Source organism: Rosa chinensis, chromosome 2 (assembly GCF_002994745.2).
Source record: "Rosa chinensis cultivar Old Blush chromosome 2, RchiOBHm-V2, whole genome shotgun sequence".
NCBI classification, from domain to species: domain Eukaryota; kingdom Viridiplantae; phylum Streptophyta; class Magnoliopsida; order Rosales; family Rosaceae; genus Rosa; species Rosa chinensis.
In genome coordinates, this window is record NC_037089.1 from 4827491 (window position 1) to 4846246 (window position 18756).

Consider the following 18756-nt stretch of genomic DNA (forward strand, 5'->3'; position numbering starts at 1 on the left):
TTCCAGATCAAGGCACCAGAAAAGGCCTCAATGAGGGTGAAAATAAAAACTTGTAGAACTGCCCTGCTTTCGTTTGGACAACTGAAGTAGATATCAAGATTCCTTAATATTAATTCTCCAAAAAGCTTTCAAACAATAGAAACAATAGACACCAGTAACACTTAATGTCACTCAAGAAAACTGCACGAAAGAACCAGTTTTGGTGGCGGTAATTTCCGCATTGGCAAATTCATCAAAATCAGAGTCTGAACCCACATCATTGTAATCACGCCAGCCACCAGAAACCTCATCTGGCCCACTCTTCTCGAGGGGAACATGCAGCTCAGATAGGGGAACTGGAAGTGGCTCTTCATTGAAATACTTGTCTTGGAGCAGTTCCATTGCCGTAGCTCTTCTAGCTGGGTCATAGCAAACAAGTCTGCTCACCATAGCAACTTCACCCGGGGAACGACTGGGGAGACAGGTCCCTATACCAATTGGGTTTTCTACTTTATTAAATGAAATTGTCTTGTAATCCGGAAGCTTATCACACTCAGGCCATATCTCCTCTGTTGGATTTCCCAGAACGCTGATGATTCTGCTGAGCTGATCGATATCAGAATTCCCGGGAAAGAGTGGTTGCAGAGTAAAAAGCTCAGCAAAAATGCAACCCAATGACCATAAATCTACCTCTAAACCATAGTCTACTGACCCATAGAGAAGTTCGGGGGCTCTGAACCATCGAGTTCCAACACAGGATGTCATACCAACTCTATCATCTCCACCATCCTCTGGCTCGTATGAATAAGAAGCCTTGAAAACCTCTTCGTCTACATCACTTGCTGTACACGTTGCTAGACAAGATGTATCTCCATCAGGAAAATTTGTATCCTTGTCAAAATCTTTTGCCTTGACCTCATCTAAGACCCTAAAATATTCTTCTTTGCTCATACTTCCATCCCGAATTCTGTACCCTTCTTGAAATGAATTGTCTTCTACAGGAATTGCTTCAGGTGGTTGAATGGCATTGGCTTGACTTTGGGAGCTCTGCTCATATGCTTCACGGTTTTCATCATCAGGAGCATATCCAGGCTCGAGCAGTATCCTTGCCTAAAAAGGGAGACATACTAATGAGAAAATAACAAATAGGATTCCAACGCAGTTATACTGTAATAAAGTACACAAGTGTTCAAATGTTCTGATTTTTTCGCCCCACCTTTTATCATTGTATTATTGAAAGCACTTAATACGTTATGACTTCTCATTACAATTGATACCAACCCTTCCTAGCCAATGTTTGCAGAAACAATTGATGCAGTATTTCTGATACTATTCTAACTAAACAACATTGTGATCCAAACATCCAAATAAATCAATCTTCATGCTTCTTCGATCAGTTACATACAACTACGCCAAGCATTCCTGACAGAGCCAGAGGAGCACTCTATCAGATATGTCATAAATAAATGAAACCATCAAACCCCTAAATGCAAACCTTTAAATCAAAACCTGTGTTTATCAAACCAAAATAGCTCTACTTCACCATATTCACTTCATCATCATCAGTAAATATAAAATTTCAGTCTTTTCAAATCAAAACCACAAAAAAAAAAAAATTCACGATTTTTACCTGTCCGAAATCAGCCAGCTTGAGCACGCCATCCTCCCCGATCAACAGATTGCTCGGCTTCAAATCCCGATGCACGATCATATTCCGATGACACGCGTCGATCCCAGACAGCATCTGCAGCATCCACCTCTTGACCTCGCCGCAGCGAATCCCGCCCTCCTTCTTCTTCGCCGCTCTGATCACAGTCTCCAGGTCGCTGGTCAGAAACTCGAGGACGAGCACGGCGTCCTCGTCCTCGCGCCAGAAGTACTCGTACAAAACGACGACGTTGGGGCAGCTGTGGAGAGTCTGGAGCGCCTCGATTTCGCGGAAGGCCGACTGGTAGTCGTGGACCTCCTTGAGGGCGACGGTGAGGTTGTCGGAGAGGCGGCGGGCGCGGTAGACGTCGGAGTAGGCGCCGGATCCGACCCGCTTGAGGATCTGGTACTTGGCGATGATCTCGGGTCGGGTGTGGATGCTCCAGCTCTTCGCCGGTGGAGAATCCATCACAAACTGTCTCCTATTGTTTTTCCTTGACCAAAGCTATAGAAGGACTATGTAACCAAAAAAAAGGCTATGAAAGAGTAAATGAATAAAACGCACCGTTTTGTGGATGACCTTTGACCCTAACGCACCTAAAGGGAAGTGAACGAATTATTTTGATCGGATGGGGAAAATTATGCTCATTCACTAATTTTTTCATTACCATCTTCCCACGACTATGTCATGGTTAATATGATCTACAATTTCCTGTTTAATTAATTTTAAAATTTCAACTCCAAAAATATGAAGAAAGAGAGTGAAAAGCTCTCTCTTGCTTCCCACTTGCTTCAAATAGTTTCGAGAAAATTTAAAATAAATAAATTATGCAAATTGTATAATTTTGATACCCATTTATGCGCATGTAAAAACCAAAATGATGTTCATATGATCAGTAACTGAATAAAAAAAAATATCAAAAAAATTGTATGTTCATATGTCTTGCAGTAACTCACAAATTTGATTGCACTTGGTCCTTTTATGTTGGAAGTATGGAACTTATGTCGGAGCCTAGTGAATTATGAAGTGTTTGAAATTTAGGGTCCTACTACTGGTGAAGCCATCAACATACTCTGGCACTCTGCCATTGGACTTGACAAGGCAAGCTTAAATCCTGTGGGTAAATAATAGTCAATGGAGGCTCACCTGCCTCGTTTCTAGTAAGATCATCACACATATTAGGACCACTGCCACATTAATAATGTCAGTTACCTGGTCTGGTCTCTGAACAGAACAGAAAAAGATGCCTCCCCAGCCATTATGATCCATCTAATTCCTTCTGTTCTTATTCATTAGGGTCTTTCAAGACAATGAAACGTGAATGCATTTCATGTGCCACTTCCATATGCAATCACCACTTCTTTGATGGGTGAGTGATGCAATGGCTTTGTCACAAGTTTTGGAGAGGGAGTACAAAACAGACTACTATAAGTCCATCAACACAACCACAACAATATAAAGTGCCATATGATCTAGGAAGAGGGAGTAGTCATGGAAATTAGTTATAATTTAGGAATCAACCATACACCAAATACATGAGAGAATGAACAATTCCCCCCGTTTTCCCCACCAGTCAGTAGTTGGCAAAGTAGACAAAAGAAATCCCATTCAATGATACTTAAAACTAGAACAATACACACATAAGAATGAATATATTAGCTTTCAGGAATAAGCCTGTAAACTCCCCTACAGCAATTGCAAAACAACATTCAATTCCTTTGCTTGCCTGGCTTCATCCTAAGCGTCACATCCTCCACAGACAATGCTCCTGCATTGGAAACAGCAGAACTTTTCTTACAGTGAATTTAGTAGACTATATATGAGGTAAATTTGCAATCATACTTTCTTATCATTCAAGAACTCATGTAAGGGATTATAAATCTTTTGGTTTGTGACTCTGGGAGAGGATAAGCATCTGCAACTTACTATTGAGTATGAAGTATAAACTATAAAGAACCTCTCAATGCAGTTTCTGTATCAGCAATGGAGTACAGATCAAGTGTCTAACAACAAGTGTTCAACCTAGATTAGGGAAGATTTGCATGTGTTTCCAAGATCTAGAATTTAGCATATTTAACTACACCGACATTACTGGCATACATTTGACACCCTGGTATCTTCATGTCTTTTCATATTAGTTCCTTGGACCACAGGAGAGACTATGGCAATGAACCGAAGCAATCAAAGCATTTAATGGAGTTTTGTTTTTTAACAAAAGCAAGCATTTAATGGAAGGAAAGATACAGATTCTAACCAGTTTTGTCCTATTAGGTCTTTTGGCATATTTGATATTGTAAATGAAGTTATTTTTACTTTTTCTTCCATGTTCTCACATGAATTTGTTACCTGGTTGATGAAACAAATCAGTCTGGTGGGGATACTTGTCATGTTTATTGTCCTAGAGAAAAAGACATTGGAGCAACAGAAAAGATCATAGGGATGAAAGAAATACTTACACAAATGAGCAACCAGACCTTCGGTGCCTTTTCTGCTTAACTATATCCTTCCTTCTTGGAGGTTGAAGAACAGCCTTGATGGCAGTGTCAAACACCGCTTTGACATTCTAATCAATCAAGTAGAGTTCATCACTCAGTGGTCTTATCAAACAAGAACTTGACACTATTTAACAGTTTTAGATTCGAGAATATCCTTTAAAAAGATTAGACATGAAATAACCCCAGAACTTAGGCTTTAACTCTACCTGTTGGGTCTTAGAGCTGCATTCAATATAAGCTGCAGCTCCTATTTGCTTTCTCAACTCCTCTCCCTGTATACTAAGCATAATGAGCTTCTTATACATAAATGTAACGCTTTTATGAAAATACAATACGAAAATGAACCAATACACACAAATCAGTACCTGAGCAGAAGTTATGATGTTCGATCCCATATGATCAGCTAGATAGCGCATGTCCTCACGAAGATCTAATACAAAGAAAATATAAGCTTGGCATTAAGAATATGAATTCTAAATGCATTACTTGTTGGGAAAAAAATTTGCAAAAGTTAAATTGTTGCCTACCAAGCTTTGTCCCAACAAGGACAATTGGAACATTAGGCGCAAATCGGCGAAGTTCTGGCATCCACTGAGAAGCACATACAATGGACGAAGTTAGTCAGTGAACATCAAACTAAAACCAGAAGAACACAATTCAATAATTGATTTAAAATGATGCATTTCCCCCATTTGAAAACTCCTAAATTGCAGAGTAAAAGTAAAGTAGTTTGAAATGAAATGGCTTTACTTTTTTTACAGCTTGATCCAAGATCATATAAAGCGCAGTGAACCTTTTAAAGAAAAAGTGCAGTGAAAAGAAAAGAAAAGATGTTGGCCATGATGTCAGTACCTTCTTAAGAACATTCTCATAGCTAGCTCTACTAATTAGAGAGAAAGCCAACACAAATATATCTGCACCTCTGTAACTTAGTGGCCTCAACCTGCTGTAGTCCTCCTGACCTTTAAACCAAACACATATACTTAGTCAAAACCGAAAAAATTAGCCGAAACACCAACTCCAAATCTTGAAGACAAGAATAAGCACTACAGAAGAAAGAACCAAAATACCTGCAGTGTCCCATAGCCCCAAATTGACAATATTTCCATCCACAGCCACATTTGCACTAAAATTGTCAAACACTGTGGGTATATAATCCTGCCACATAACAAAGAACAGAGATTTACAGAGATTACTAAATTACGAGCCCAATCTCAACATTCATTACATACAGTAAAATTAACTTTTCACCTTCTTTGTGGTTTTTAGCTCAATGTATACAGTAAAACTTCAGTACCCAAGACAAATAAGCAAAAAGAGAGAAGAAATTTGAATTAAAGAAACAAACCACTTTGGGAGTTGAGGCAAACCCAAAACAGAAATCTCATGAAATATCCATAAATGCAAGAATTAAAGAAAGAAAGAGAATTTCTTAGATGGGTATTTAAGGACTCACAGTAGGAAACTTGTTGCTGGTGTAGCAAATTAGCATGCAGGTCTTCCCTACAGCTCCATCCCCAACAGTAACACATTTAATGAACTTTGAAGCACTCATTCTTTCAACCCCACAAATTCAAAACAGTAGCTCTTTAGCTAAAAGCACTGGGACTTGTATAATCTTCAATAAAAGTTATGTCCTTTAAGGAAACCCAGAAGAGGAGGCTACCGATTCAAACAAAAAGTTGAACAGGAAGTATAGCTTGTGGAAGAAGAAGTAGCAGAGCTAAGACAGACAACAGTGACTGGCTTATGTTGAGCTGTGAGGTGCTGCTATATAGGCCAAGTTTTACTCGAATATCAAGAAGAAAGATTTAAAATGAAGCATATGAGAGAGGGAGAGAGAGAGAGTTGCTCTTCTCTTGTTTCTAGTCAAAGGGTCCTAACTGAACCTATGCACTTTCCAGTTCCCCTAAATAAATTTCAAATCAAAACCATAAAATATTTTTTTGAAATTTGATAAAATGGGCCCCCTTCTCAAACGGTACCTATAAGCTTGATAGGCCATCTTGGCTCCCTTTATTGCTGGCTTCCAACTTCGCCTCACATTATTTATGGTAAAATGAGTTTTCCTATTAGAAAAGCTTGAATTTCTACAAAACATCTGCATGGATTTTTAATTTTTTGGTAAGTATAGTAATAATTATAGCTTTATGTTTAAGTTTTACACATAAAACTGTAGCAGGATCACTGCTGTTAGAATTTCTCCATCTTAGCTAGTTCTTGGCTAAGGTGACCGTTGTGTTTGCTTTCTTTGGTTATGGGGAAAGTAATATGTAACCTCAACAGATAAAAAAAGGGTCTTGCTTTTTGTTTTGGTTCTGATGTTTAAAAGTCTTGCTTAAAATAGATTTTTAATGTGTTTAAAGGTATAATTCAGTTTGATCAATCAAATTATATATCCAGAGTTGAAGTTCTCATTGATGTTCTGTCAGATAATTTGGAAGTGGGGATAAAGACATAGTAATATAGGACCAGATTCTCGTTTTGTTTTAATCCCACTCAATGTCGAATGAAAGAGTACAATCACAATAACAAGGACCTGATTAATATATTTTTCTCTTCTAAGAAAAATACCAAGACATACCTTTATTTCTAATTTGCTGGGTTCTGCTTGGATTAAGGGTTTTGAAACTAGTCATTAGTCATAACCTTCTTCTCATTGACAAAAAAAAAAAATGAAACGCTAGTGAACTTTTTCTGGGTTTTCCCCGATTTGCTAGAACATGGAGTCCTCGCTTTTTGATAGCTTCTGGTAGAAGGCTTAATTAAATGCACAAACCAACAAAAACAAACAACAAAGAAATGGCAATAGTTAACCATATAATGTCTGTCACGTAGAACAGTAGTACAAGAGTTTAATTTTCTTTTATCTTTTACTTGGATAATTTATTTTAATGATCCATGCTAATTTTACCTGTCAAATTACTTTACAGAGACCTTCTGGTTTGTTAATGCTTCCAACTTTTGGGCAGATTAGGGCACTTATTGGACTTTGTGACCAAACAAAACCGGCACTAATACTAACAGCTTCTAGCTACTGGCTCTGTTCATTCACATGCGACACCTGGAACCACCGTTTAATATTAAGAGCTTCCCACATGCTTGATTAGTTGATTGACGACCAAGTTTTCCGATTTGGCCCACATCTCCAATCTACAATACCTTGTTCAAATTCTTTTGAAGTTGTTTCCCATAAATCGTTATGTAGAACTACAGATTTTTTTTTTGCTATATCGGGGAGATTAAAGACTCAAAGTGTTAAGTTGTCAACATTTTTGATAGTTTGATATCGATAGAAATCATATGAATATATGAATAACACTAGTTATAATAGCAAAATTTTTGTTAATGTTAATTAACTCTAAGGTCATGTTTGTTTCCCAGAATCTGGGCATTGGGAAAGAAAAGTGTTTCCTTTCCTGCGTTTGGGACAGCCAAGGAAGGGAAATTGATTCCCAACTGGAAATGAAAAAGTGGAGAAAATTGGTTCCTCCCCCCCTCAGGATTCACTTTCCCAATAGAAAGGAAAATGATTCATTTCTTTTCCACCAACCAAACATGGCCTAACGATCAATATAAATAACACGTCGTTGATTGAAAAATGAACTTCGGTGACTAGCTGTTTCGAGATTGTAGAAAGTTAGAAACTTGGGTTAGAAGCTCTAACATGACCCTTTTTCATTTATTGAGCCAAGTTCAACTATTAGACAAAACCAATTGCCCTCTTGTTAGTTCTAATGATTATCTAGACTCAATCCCAGTTTAGTTATATACGTTGTGGTTTTTTAGGTGACCTGCATCGAGCGTATAAACAAATGCATGTCATCTTCACATTTTTGATTTTTCTCGATTCAAATGTTTAGCTTTACTTGGACATCTCACGGCGTTTTGAGAGTGAATCATATCTTGCTTACCCTAGTGGCCAGCTAGAATGATCTTGCAGCTGGCATGCCATGCACCCAATCACCTATTTATTTGCGTAAATTCGAGTATATAAAGAGTCACGTTTTTGAGATCTTGTGCCGTGTTGTATTCATGTTCGTGTGAAAATCAACACAAGCTTACTAAGCCAAGAGGAGAAATGAAAGCACGACCTCAACAAGCATAATCGCACCGTAATCATGTGAGAAAATCAATTGAACTCGAACATGACCTTGTTAAGGTAGGAGGTCGAGAAATGTGACACAAAATCGACAACCATAAACGCGTTGGTTGTTGATATTGTCTATGATGCTGCAAGCAATTTCCTGTGGCTACTAACAGTTTATAACTTTATATACAACAGGAGGACTAATCTGAAAAGAGCAGTGCGTTCGTAATCAAGATACTTAACAGCGTGCTTTGCACATCCATATGCAATGACTCTGTTATCCGTGGAAATATTCAAGGTTAGTTTACTGTCATACCTAGTGTTGCATTTGCAGGTCAACACCAAAAAATGCCTTCAAAATGAGTAACCTTATGCAAATTCAAAAGCTCTTTATTTTCATTAGACCATTCTGCTTAGCATGAGATTTAAAGATCCACATACATAATATGCAACCAGACTATACTAGAAGACTGGAGACAACATAGACAAGACTCATACAAAAGGGATCAGGCAAAGCTAAAGGTGAGACAATTTAAACTCTTCAAAGAGCCTTGAGGATGTCATCAGCACTAGAGACGGTGAACTCTCCTCCAGCTTCAACATTTGCAGCCTTCACCTTGAGGTCATCGACCAAGAGAGCAAACCTCCTGGAACGAGTTCCGAGTCCTTTCTCCGAGAGGTCAAGCTCAAGACCAAGGGCATGGGTGTATTTCGCTGAGCCATCAGCAACAAAAAGGACATGCTTGTTCTCAGGGTACGATTTGGCCCATGCCTTCATCACAAAGGGGTCATTCACTGCAAACAGGAATCAAACCCTTGAGCTAGATATCTCAATCCACAAAAAAGGAAAAACAGACTATAAACACCAACAGCTAACACATTGTACACCACCGAAAGCTTAAAATCGTTAAATTTTTCCCTTGTCCATAAGAAATGAACCAAGTTGTATATATTAATTCTTGTTCTTTTACCAATCCAGTTTACCTTTGTCAAAACATGAAGAAACCATCAGCAAGACATTAGGAATCTACTCAGACCTTAGTGATTAGTTATTACAAAGCAGGCGTCCACATCACATACAACAATACAAACACCACAGTATGAAAGAACCATGTGAAAAAGAGAAAAACTTTAAGTCCCATTATATTCTCCTGACTCCTAACACACTATCTATCTATCACGTATGCTAACCACTTAACAAGTTTCTGTCAGTAACTGCATATCTACGAAGCATTTCCTTTATTCAAGTAAAGTTCTTTGACACAAAAGATAAACTCCTCACTAACCGCATAATCAAAAGGCATTCTCAGATATTCTACTAATTCATACCTCAATCAAATTTCAATCTAATCCTCCAATACAGCAACCAAATGTGACCATACCATTATATCCTACTTATATCATAAAATATTAGTATCTTACTAATCGAAACCTACAAATATAAACCGCAAAGCTCGTAAATTATAATTAGCAGAATAAACATCAATTTAAGCTCATACCACTGAGGCAGATAATCTTGTCAACACCCTTGGATTTCAGCTCATCTGCTTTCTCAATATATCCAGGAACATGCTTCAAACTGTAAAAACCAACCAAAATTCCAACCTCAGTAACAGTAACAACATTTCACCACATCTAAAATTCACATCTCTACACTAATCCACAGCCAAACAAAAAAAAAATCAAACTTTGGAAGCACCGATCAATTTTATCTCTTCAAAAACGCCACCGTATCGGCCTCAAAAACAAAATTCTCAAACCCTAGAAGACGGAGAGTCATATATACCTGCAAGTGGGGGTGAAGGCGCCGGGGACGCCGAAGAGGATGATCTTCTTGCCGGCGGCGAGGGAGTGAATGTTGACCGTTTGCATCTGGTCTTGGTCGTCGAAGTAGGACAGAGTACCATCCGGAAGCGAATCGCCGACGGCAATCGGGGCCATGGTAGCTTCTGATCGACGGTGGCGGTGACTAACGGCGTTAAGAGACGGCGGAGGAGGAGCGGCAGTTACGAGGAGACGGGTGGTTTCTGTGGAGTGAGAGTTATATAGGGAGTGAGGGAGAGATGGATTTGAGGGGGTTGGTTTAGCTGGATTGGATATATATTTTGGGGTCCGGAATGGATTAAATAATTTAAACTAAACAGTTTTGTTTTTATTTTTATTCTTATTTTTACTTTTTAAAGAAGAAAAAAAGTATGATGTTACAATTGTAAGATGTTGGAAGTTATATATGTAGAAAGTGAGATGAATTTTTTTTTTCCTGAATTTATATTTATATTTATATTTATATTTATATTTATATTTTACTATTTACCATAACACCTCTCATATATTAAAATATATTTTAAATTAAACCTATAGTCTAAAGATATTTACGTAAATTCACAGCCACTTTGGCTAACAAAGTGAGTTCTCTTAATAATAGTATAGATGATAGTCTTAAAATCTTACATCGCTGCCTAAGCTAACCCAACGTATAGGGAGAGGATCTTCTCCTAAGCTAAGTTCTCTGCTGAGCTACCTAAGCTTTGAAGGAGATGATGACATGTGTCTATTAGTAGATCCAAAGGGTCTACAAGACTACAACAAGCCTGACATAATGTGTTTGCCTCTTTGTTTAACTTTTTTTCTCTCCAATTGAGAATCTGAGCAGATGAGAGTTCTTGGAAAATTTAAATAAATCTCTCTGTCCTCTTCTCATCTCCTCTCTCTCTCTCTCTTCCCCTGTGATGCCCCAGAAATTCGTAATTATTTTCCAAGGATTTTCCGGAACTAATTTTATGTTTATTGGACGGTTTCGTGCCTCGCGGACGGAGCGGAAGTGTTTCGGATGAATTTTTATTCAGAAGATGTGGTTTTTGGGGGGGTTGAAAAGGTTGACTTTTTATACGTTGGGATTCTCCGAAAACTTCCTTCACAAAAGTTGTAGAGCGCGTCGATACGAGTTCGTGGATAGGTGGAATGCGTAAATCAGAGTTCGTATGAGAAAGTTATGGCTAGCGGAAGAAGTTTCCGTTTTAGTATAAATAGAGAAAAATCAGAAATTACTTCATAAATTCATATTTCCATTTCCGGAAATATTCTTTTCTCTCTTCTCTCTCTCGTCTGCACCTTCAGAGTCGAAGTTTTTCGACTGACCCGACCCGACCCGGACTTTCTGGCCAACTGCGGTGGTCTCTGGCCGTGAAACTTGGTCAGCAGGTTCGCCTCCTCCGTCTGGTCATCCCTGTGGTGCCCTCTATCGCCGATTCTCTTCCACGGTGGCGCTGCAAGGCGGTGCAGCCTAGTGTTTTTGGACCCGGCCGGAAAACTCAACTCCGGTGACTTCATGGCTTCAGGCTTCCTTAGTTGGGTTCAGAACAAGCTCGCTGATCGATCCATGGTGTTTGTTTTGATCGGTTGACGTGGAAATCGGTTCAATTCAGTTGGGATTACTGTTCACGGCTTGTGAGGTAGTTTTCGACCCTTTATGCTTGTTTTCTGACTTCGAGCTAGTTATGAGTATTCACAAGCATGCTTAGATGAAGAACTTTGATGTTGAGAGTTTTGTGAAATATTGAGTTTTGGCCGGCGGCGGTGCGCCTCCGTCTGTGGCGGCGTTCCGGCGGTGTTCCGGCCACTTAAGGAACTGTTTTTGGTATTATATATGTTCTACTCGTTGATACGAGCGTTTCGATATATAATATGCAAATTTTGAAGTTCGTATGGAATTGTTATGATTTTTACAATTTCATACCGATCGATTATTCTATCCGTGAGGATTTGAGCGTCCGATCGACTTGTGGTTTGGTCACATCGATCGTGGACGTATTCTAGAGACTTTGGAAGGTCTCGGATGTGGTTTTGCCTCGATTGGCGCCACTTTGGGGATTTTAGTTCAAAACAAGGGTTCGGACTTAAATCAAATGTGAATCGTTACTGATTTTGATCATTGGTGATTAGGTGCTTCTAAAGGTGAATTGGACGAGTTGTTGGTGATAGTGTTAGTTCGGTTCTGTATAGAAGACGCAGCGGGAGTTTCGAGGTGAGTAATCTCACGAAGTTCATTTCACGAACGGGAATACCCTTATTGTTTTGAGAGTTATTTAGTTAACTGCAAACTATAGATGGTATTAGTGGCACTTTTGAGTAGATGATTACGTGTGTATATATATATATTATGGGATGTATATATATACATACGTATTCATGTATTAGTAGATATATGTTTACGTGAAATATATATGTTTTGGGTGGTTTGTGGATTTATGAAAACAATATGCATGAAATGATGCTTTTTATTGTTTTGGGGTGTGGCTTTTGGAAAACAAATTATTTGTGGAAATGATTGATTTCGATTTGTTTTGAAAAGCGTTGAGATTTGAGAAAAGTGTTGAGATTTGGGTATGAAAACAATAGGCATGAATTGATGCTTTTTATTGTTTTGTGTTATGGCTTTTCGGAAAACAATAATTATGGAAATGTTGATTTCGATTGTTTTCAAAAGCGTTGTGATTTGTGTAACATTTTGGGTCCAATGCGACTCCTTTAATGTTTTGCTCCAAGGGACATTGCGGCCCGAGGATCGAAGGTCTAAGACCTTGGGCAGAATATCAGGTGACCACGTCTTTGGCCGGACGAGTGGTTACGTTTTTCAGTTAGAGCTATAATCTGTCTGCCATATAGGTAATTCATGGGGTAACGGGAATTGGTTATTTACAACTCATGACATTACGTATTTTTAGGGAACAAGGTGTGAGTTGCTTCCTTATTAATGGTTTTTAAGGGGACAAGGTGTGAGTTGTTTTCCTTATTAACGTTTTGATAGAAATCAAGGTGTGAGTTGCTTTCTATGGTACGATTATGGTACATTTGATAGGAAACAAGGTGTGAGTTGTTTTCTATGTTTTACTGATAGAAATCAAGGAGTGAGTTGCTTTCTATGTTTTATTGATAGAAATCAAGGTGTGAGTTGCTTTCTATGTTTTATTGATAGAATTCAAGTGTGGGTTGTTTTCTATGTTTCGTTTTAAAAGGAAACAAGGTGTGAGTTGCTTTCTTTTATTTCGATTTGAAAGGAAATTAAAGTGTGAGTTATTCTCTTTTATTTCGTGTTTTAAGGAATCAAAGCGTGAGTTGTTTTCCTTATTTTGGCGTGAGTTGTGCGTGTGTGGTTTGAGTTACTCATACGGGCTTGCAAAAGCTTACCGGGTTTGTTGTGTGGCAACCCGGTACACTATTCAAACGGTGTAGGGGTTAATCCTGCAGGTTAGGATAATCGGGGCTGAAGCTGAGGTAGCGCCTTTGCAGCTTTACGGTAGGAAGCCATTTTTGTAACTTTACCGTCGATAAGGACTTCTGTTGTATAGTTAACTCTGAGCTGCATTTACGTTTTATTTTGTTGTTGACAATTTAATTCGTATGCTTGTGTAATATGTAACTCTATAGACGAGTGTATATTAACTTTGAGGGTTCAGGCATCAATATCTGTGTAAGTTAAAGGGAAAAAGATTCCAGGTATTTTGTATTGATGACTGGACGTTCACGCATATATAATTATGGGGTTATATATATCGATTTTCATGTGTGTAAAATCAGGGGCGTGACATCCCCCCTCCTTCTATACTCAGCATTTCCGATTGTTGATTGTAAGAAAACATCTTCTCTTGATAACCTGAGCATTTTCGTGCAAATCCAAGACTAGAGAGGATATAAGCAATCAGGGCGCTGATAGTCCATACCACCCTCACCTTCAGCCCACCAATAAAGACGGAATCAAATCCGGCCGTCACCAGCGACGGTATCTTCTCTATGAATTGAAACTTGGCTCTCCATTTCAGAACGGTCCCCTTCTCGAGGCAGATATCGGGGCGGAGAGTTGGGGATCCGGGTCGAAGTAGGGTTGGGCTTGGGTGAGACGATGCTGTGGAGAGACTTAAGGATGCAGCAGAGGGCGGAGGCGAAGAGGTCAGAAACGTTTTCGTCTGGTCAGTCAATGTCAAAGATGATAGAAAAAAGAACGAGATAACAGAGAGAGTAGACTAACAGCAAGTCCACCAGTGTGGTTTTGCCCAGCTACCAGCAGTGAAAATTGACGTGTTGCCCAGCCAAACCCAAAATCCAGCCTCGACTAGGCCAAGGATAACCAGCCAAAGGATGACCTTCCTTAACCGAAGCCAAGAAAAAAAGCAACTCCCTGACATTTCCTTGACCCAGCCAAGGCCTCTGCCAGCTCAGCCCAAAGCCGGACGTGGCCGACGTCAGCGATAAACAAGCAGAGAGAGACGCGGAGGAGAGGACGCGTGGAGGCGATAGACAAGCAGAGAGAGACTAGGTTGACTCGTTTGTCGCCTAGCGACAAGAATTGGGAGGAAGAGAGGAGGCGTTTGTCGCCGGGGGACGATTTGCTCCACTTGGGGTTACTTCGATCTCTACCTGGGGGCAGCGTCTGGGCGGGATGACACCACGGAGCGACCGGACGAGGTGAGGCGACCTCGAGGGAGCCAAGTCCGTGGACGGAGGACGCCAGAGGAGGGAGAAAAAAGTGGGTCGGGTCGGACGAAACCCGCCAGGTCTGGGGGCGCGCGCGAGAGAGAGAGAGAGAGAGAGAGAGAGAGAGAACTGGAGGGGGGAAATGAAAAAAAGAAAAAATTTCGTCCTTTGAAACAAAACAGAATATTTTTTTTTTGCTATTTATAGAAAATTTTTAGATTTTAAAAATTCATAATAAATTCATACGAACTCCGAATATTGCGTTCCATATATGCACGTGATCGTATCGACGAGCTCTACAACTTTCATGAAAGAAGTTTTCTCAAATTCCGAACGTATAAAAAGTCAATTTTCACGACCCCCTAAATAACGTTTGTTTCGAAAATAAAAATTGATTAGAAACCGAATTTCTCGTACAACAACTAAATAACGTTGTATTGTACTTATTCCTAGTTTTTCATTTATGTAAGAAAAAATCAATGAACAGTTAATGAATAGTCTTAACCAGTCAAGAAAAAAAACGGGTGGAAACCCATGTCCAGTGACAGTGAATAGTTACTTGACTGGTCGACGCCTTGACTTTTCGACCTTGACATTTCTTGACTATGGGTGAACTTGCTCTAAGAGCAAGTCCACCGGTTGCTTCTTGACCGGTCACTAGCTAGGAAAAAGCTGAGGTGGTGACCATGGAGGAGAAAAACGCAGCTCCACCGGTAACTTCTTGACCGGGGAAAATCCTGACTTTCTTGACTGAAGCCAAGAAAAAAGCCAAGGGCTTGACATTTTTCTTGCCCAGCCAACTCATCTGCCAACTCGACCCAGCCCTGAACGTAGGTGACATCAGCACCAGAAAACTTCACAATTTCTCGTCTAGAGCTGCAATCGAGTAAGAAGCGAAGCCCAGAAAGCCGGAGAAGTCGCCGGCAGCGAGGAACCGTAACGGAGACAGAAAGAACCCAGAAACACATTCGTCAAAACTCGATCGAATTGAAAAACTAATTATACAGACGTGTAGAGCATGACGAGGGGATGAATTTCAATACCACATGCAAGCAAATCGGTCTCTGGAGTCGCCGAAAAACACCACAGAACCGTCGAAGCATTCGTTGCTTCTCGCTATCGATTCTCCGTTTCCATTCAGTGCATGGATGATCCAAGGGCAAGAGGTTGCTTGCGACAGCGAGACGAAGACGATGGTGTCCGTGCGCCGCCGTGGAGTGGCCGGAGGAGCAATTTCCGGTCGGGTTTCCTGCCGGGTCCCACTACGCCTCGGGTCAGAAAGCACCGAGCTCTCTCTCGAATTTTCCTGTCTCTTCCTACAGCTCCTATTTAAATGTGTCCCATTAATGAATGACGGCTAGGATCAATCGGTGGGAAAAGGTGGATGGCTAGGATCGCGCCACCTGTTTCTCTTTCTTGAAATTAATTTCCCAAAATCTCAAAAGTTTGGACAACCACGAAAAATAGCCCTGTGATCCGAATAATTCTCCGAAAATTTTCACGAACTCGTCCTGACGTGTACTTTATTATCCAACTCTTACATTGAGGATCTCACCTTGTGAAAATTTCTGAAAATATTCTCGAGCACTTTGAAATTTGTCGAGATCGTTAAAATACTTAATGAACAGTAAAAAAAAAATTGAACAGTCTTGACATGTCAATAAAAAAAACGGGTGGAAACCCATGTCCAGTGGCAGTGAACAGTTACTTGACTGGTCGACGCCTTGACATTTATTGACTACGGGTGAACTTGCTCTAAGAGCGAAAAGAGAGAAGAACAGTAAAGAGAGAGAAAAAAATAGAAAAAGTAAAGTCAAGCTTGTTGTAGTCTTCTAGACCATTGGATCTAATAATGACACATGTCATCATCTCCTTCAAAGCTTAGGTAGCTCAACAGAGAACTTAACTTAGGAGAGGATCCTCTCCCCAACATATATTGGGTAATGGTTCTAATAGTCTCAATTGCTTCCGTACAAGGAAAAATGTTTAAGCACTTGGGTAACTAAGGCATTAGATTAGGTGAAGTAAGGAAAAACAAAATAATAAAAAAATTATATTTAAAGACATCTAATTTATGTGTTTGGCCTAAATTATAGTGATTTGTTCAAGTTGTAATAGGGTTAGTCTTACAGATATCCTCGGAGATATCTTATTCATTATGTGATTGTAATCCTCTATATAAAAAGCACCTATTTTCAGTGAAAACACATATCATTCTCTCCCAATTTCTGATTTCCTAAAACAGTTTAATTTATTTATTTTAGGAAATAAATAATTTCATTACATATTCATGGTCAGAAAGCACGTACATTGATGTACGTATTGATCTAAGCAGAAATGGCTCAAGCAACTGAACAAATTGACAAGTACCCTCACTATAAAACAGGTTTAGCTCACTTATTAAACAATGAGCCTAACAAATGACCAAAACCCTAACTAACCTAACTCTCATAACAGTAAATTTAGTCGCCTAGAGACCTCAGTTGGTGTACAACTAAACAAACTAAGAATTAAGCAGACAAATAACAAAGGTCCTTTGGTAGGCAAAACTAAATAACAAACAAAAAATAATTTTCTTTGCCCTAAAAAGGCCCAACGCAAGAAGACCCAAAAAAAAAAAAAAATAGCCCAAGACATAGCCCAAAAAAACCTTGAGCCTATCCCACTGACGAAGAAACAAACCAGGAACACAGCACCGGCACCGGCACTATCGCCGCCAATGAATGTTGGCCCGTTAGCGTCCACCGTCATCACCCAACCATAGCGTGCTGCGCAATACCGCCACCAAAAAAAGGATCTAGGAGTAAGTCAACTAATCAAGTTTTGTTTTTCTAGTTCAATAATCATTTATTTTGTTCTTATATACAATGCTTAATTAGTTAAGGTCATTTAGATGTAAATTTACTCGAATGAAAACCCTAGCCGCACCGGTTTTGGATTTTTCTCTAATGGTGGCCGGTGCCGGCCTCCTCTCTAAGTGGAGTCCTTCTATCCACGCTTTAAGATCTGTCCTCATCCCTCCAAAGCCTTTCATAAAATCGAAGCCAATCTCTCTATCAAGGGAGATCGATCGACCAAAGCCCCTGGAATCCCGAGTACTCACCGGACTCCGACAGTGGCTGTTGGGTGGTGGCGTCAACCTTCGATGCAAGGTGACAAGGGAGGAAGTCGTCGTTGAATCGGGTCATGCCCGACCTCCCAGAGGACGGCTCAAAGCAATGGCTTTGATAGTGTTTGGACTTGTGTCGGTTGGCGAGGGGGTGGTGCTTCGATGTGTAGAGATGAAGGCAAATTGCTTCATGATCCGTTCAAGGGATGCAGCGGCGAGTGCGTGCTGGCTAGATCTTGTTGTAGCGCGTGATCCTGGGCCAGTTACCTGCGTCATAGAGGAGGGACAGGGACTCTGGCTGAAGGTCTCGATGGCTACAGCGGCGGTTCTGGAGAGTGTGGGTCTGATTAGGATTGATGCGGGGCCGTGTATGGTAGAAGCACAGGAAACAGTCGGTGGGGAAGCTACCAAAAAGCAGTCGACGGCAGAGGTATTGGTGGTGACCAGAGCAGTTGGGAGGCCCAACTCCAATCGGGTGCCCAAATCAAATCTGAGGCCCAATTGGGTGCCTAAAACAATTCTGAGGCCCAAACCAATTCTAAGGCTTGATGGGGTGTTCAAAGTTTTTAAGAATGTTGCTTGGAGTTGGGCCCATTCGTGGACCCAAATGATAGGCTCTAGTTCTCTAGGGTTTCGTATTTGGGATCCCCGTGGCTTGATCCAGCAAACTACAGCTATGTCTCGAAATTGGTGGTATTTGCGAATCTTCTAGCGTAGTACTGAAGGCGAATTCGAGCTATTCTGTAATGGCGGAGCATGACATGTCAAATGAGTGGACCTATCTCTATGTACCACCGTGGGTCCTACTACATCTTCTTGTTCTGTATGTAGATGGCAGCGGAAGGGTATGTAATGGCCACTCTGGCTTTAGGTTAACCCAAATTTCTAGTAATTTGATAACACTCCACAAATGCTATCTGGAGGTGTTACGATATGCTTGTAATCAACTCTTTTGAGTTTCTAT

The 18756-nt window shown here is 40.2% G+C and overlaps 3 protein-coding genes across 3 annotated transcripts; all 3 read right to left on the minus strand.

Moving 5' to 3' along the window:
- Positions 1-78: 78 nt before the first annotated feature.
- LOC112188881 (cyclin-dependent kinase F-1) lies at positions 79-2144 on the minus strand. The gene is made up of 2 exons (XM_024328113.2): positions 1610-2144; positions 79-1089 (listed from the first exon to the last, which is right to left on the minus strand). The coding sequence occupies exons 1-2, from the start codon at positions 2093-2095 to the stop codon at positions 172-174; spliced, it is 1404 nt and encodes a 467-aa protein (XP_024183881.1). The 5' UTR covers positions 2096-2144; the 3' UTR covers positions 79-171.
- Positions 2145-3063: 919 nt separating this feature from the next.
- On the minus strand, positions 3064-5998 carry LOC112189418 (rac-like GTP-binding protein ARAC7). The gene is made up of 8 exons (XM_024328753.2): positions 5579-5998; positions 5193-5280; positions 4975-5084; positions 4650-4713; positions 4488-4552; positions 4329-4394; positions 4084-4190; positions 3064-3395 (listed from the first exon to the last, which is right to left on the minus strand). Exons 1-8 carry the CDS (start codon positions 5675-5677, stop codon positions 3365-3367), a joined length of 630 nt encoding a protein of 209 aa, XP_024184521.1. The 5' UTR covers positions 5678-5998; the 3' UTR covers positions 3064-3364.
- Positions 5999-8572: 2574 nt separating this feature from the next.
- Positions 8573-10264, minus strand: LOC112189419 (peroxiredoxin-2). Its single transcript, XM_024328754.2, has 3 exons — positions 9999-10264; positions 9712-9791; positions 8573-9007 (listed from the first exon to the last, which is right to left on the minus strand). Exons 1-3 carry the CDS (start codon positions 10151-10153, stop codon positions 8754-8756), a joined length of 489 nt encoding a protein of 162 aa, XP_024184522.1. The 5' UTR covers positions 10154-10264; the 3' UTR covers positions 8573-8753.
- Between the last annotated feature and the right edge of the window lie 8492 nt (positions 10265-18756).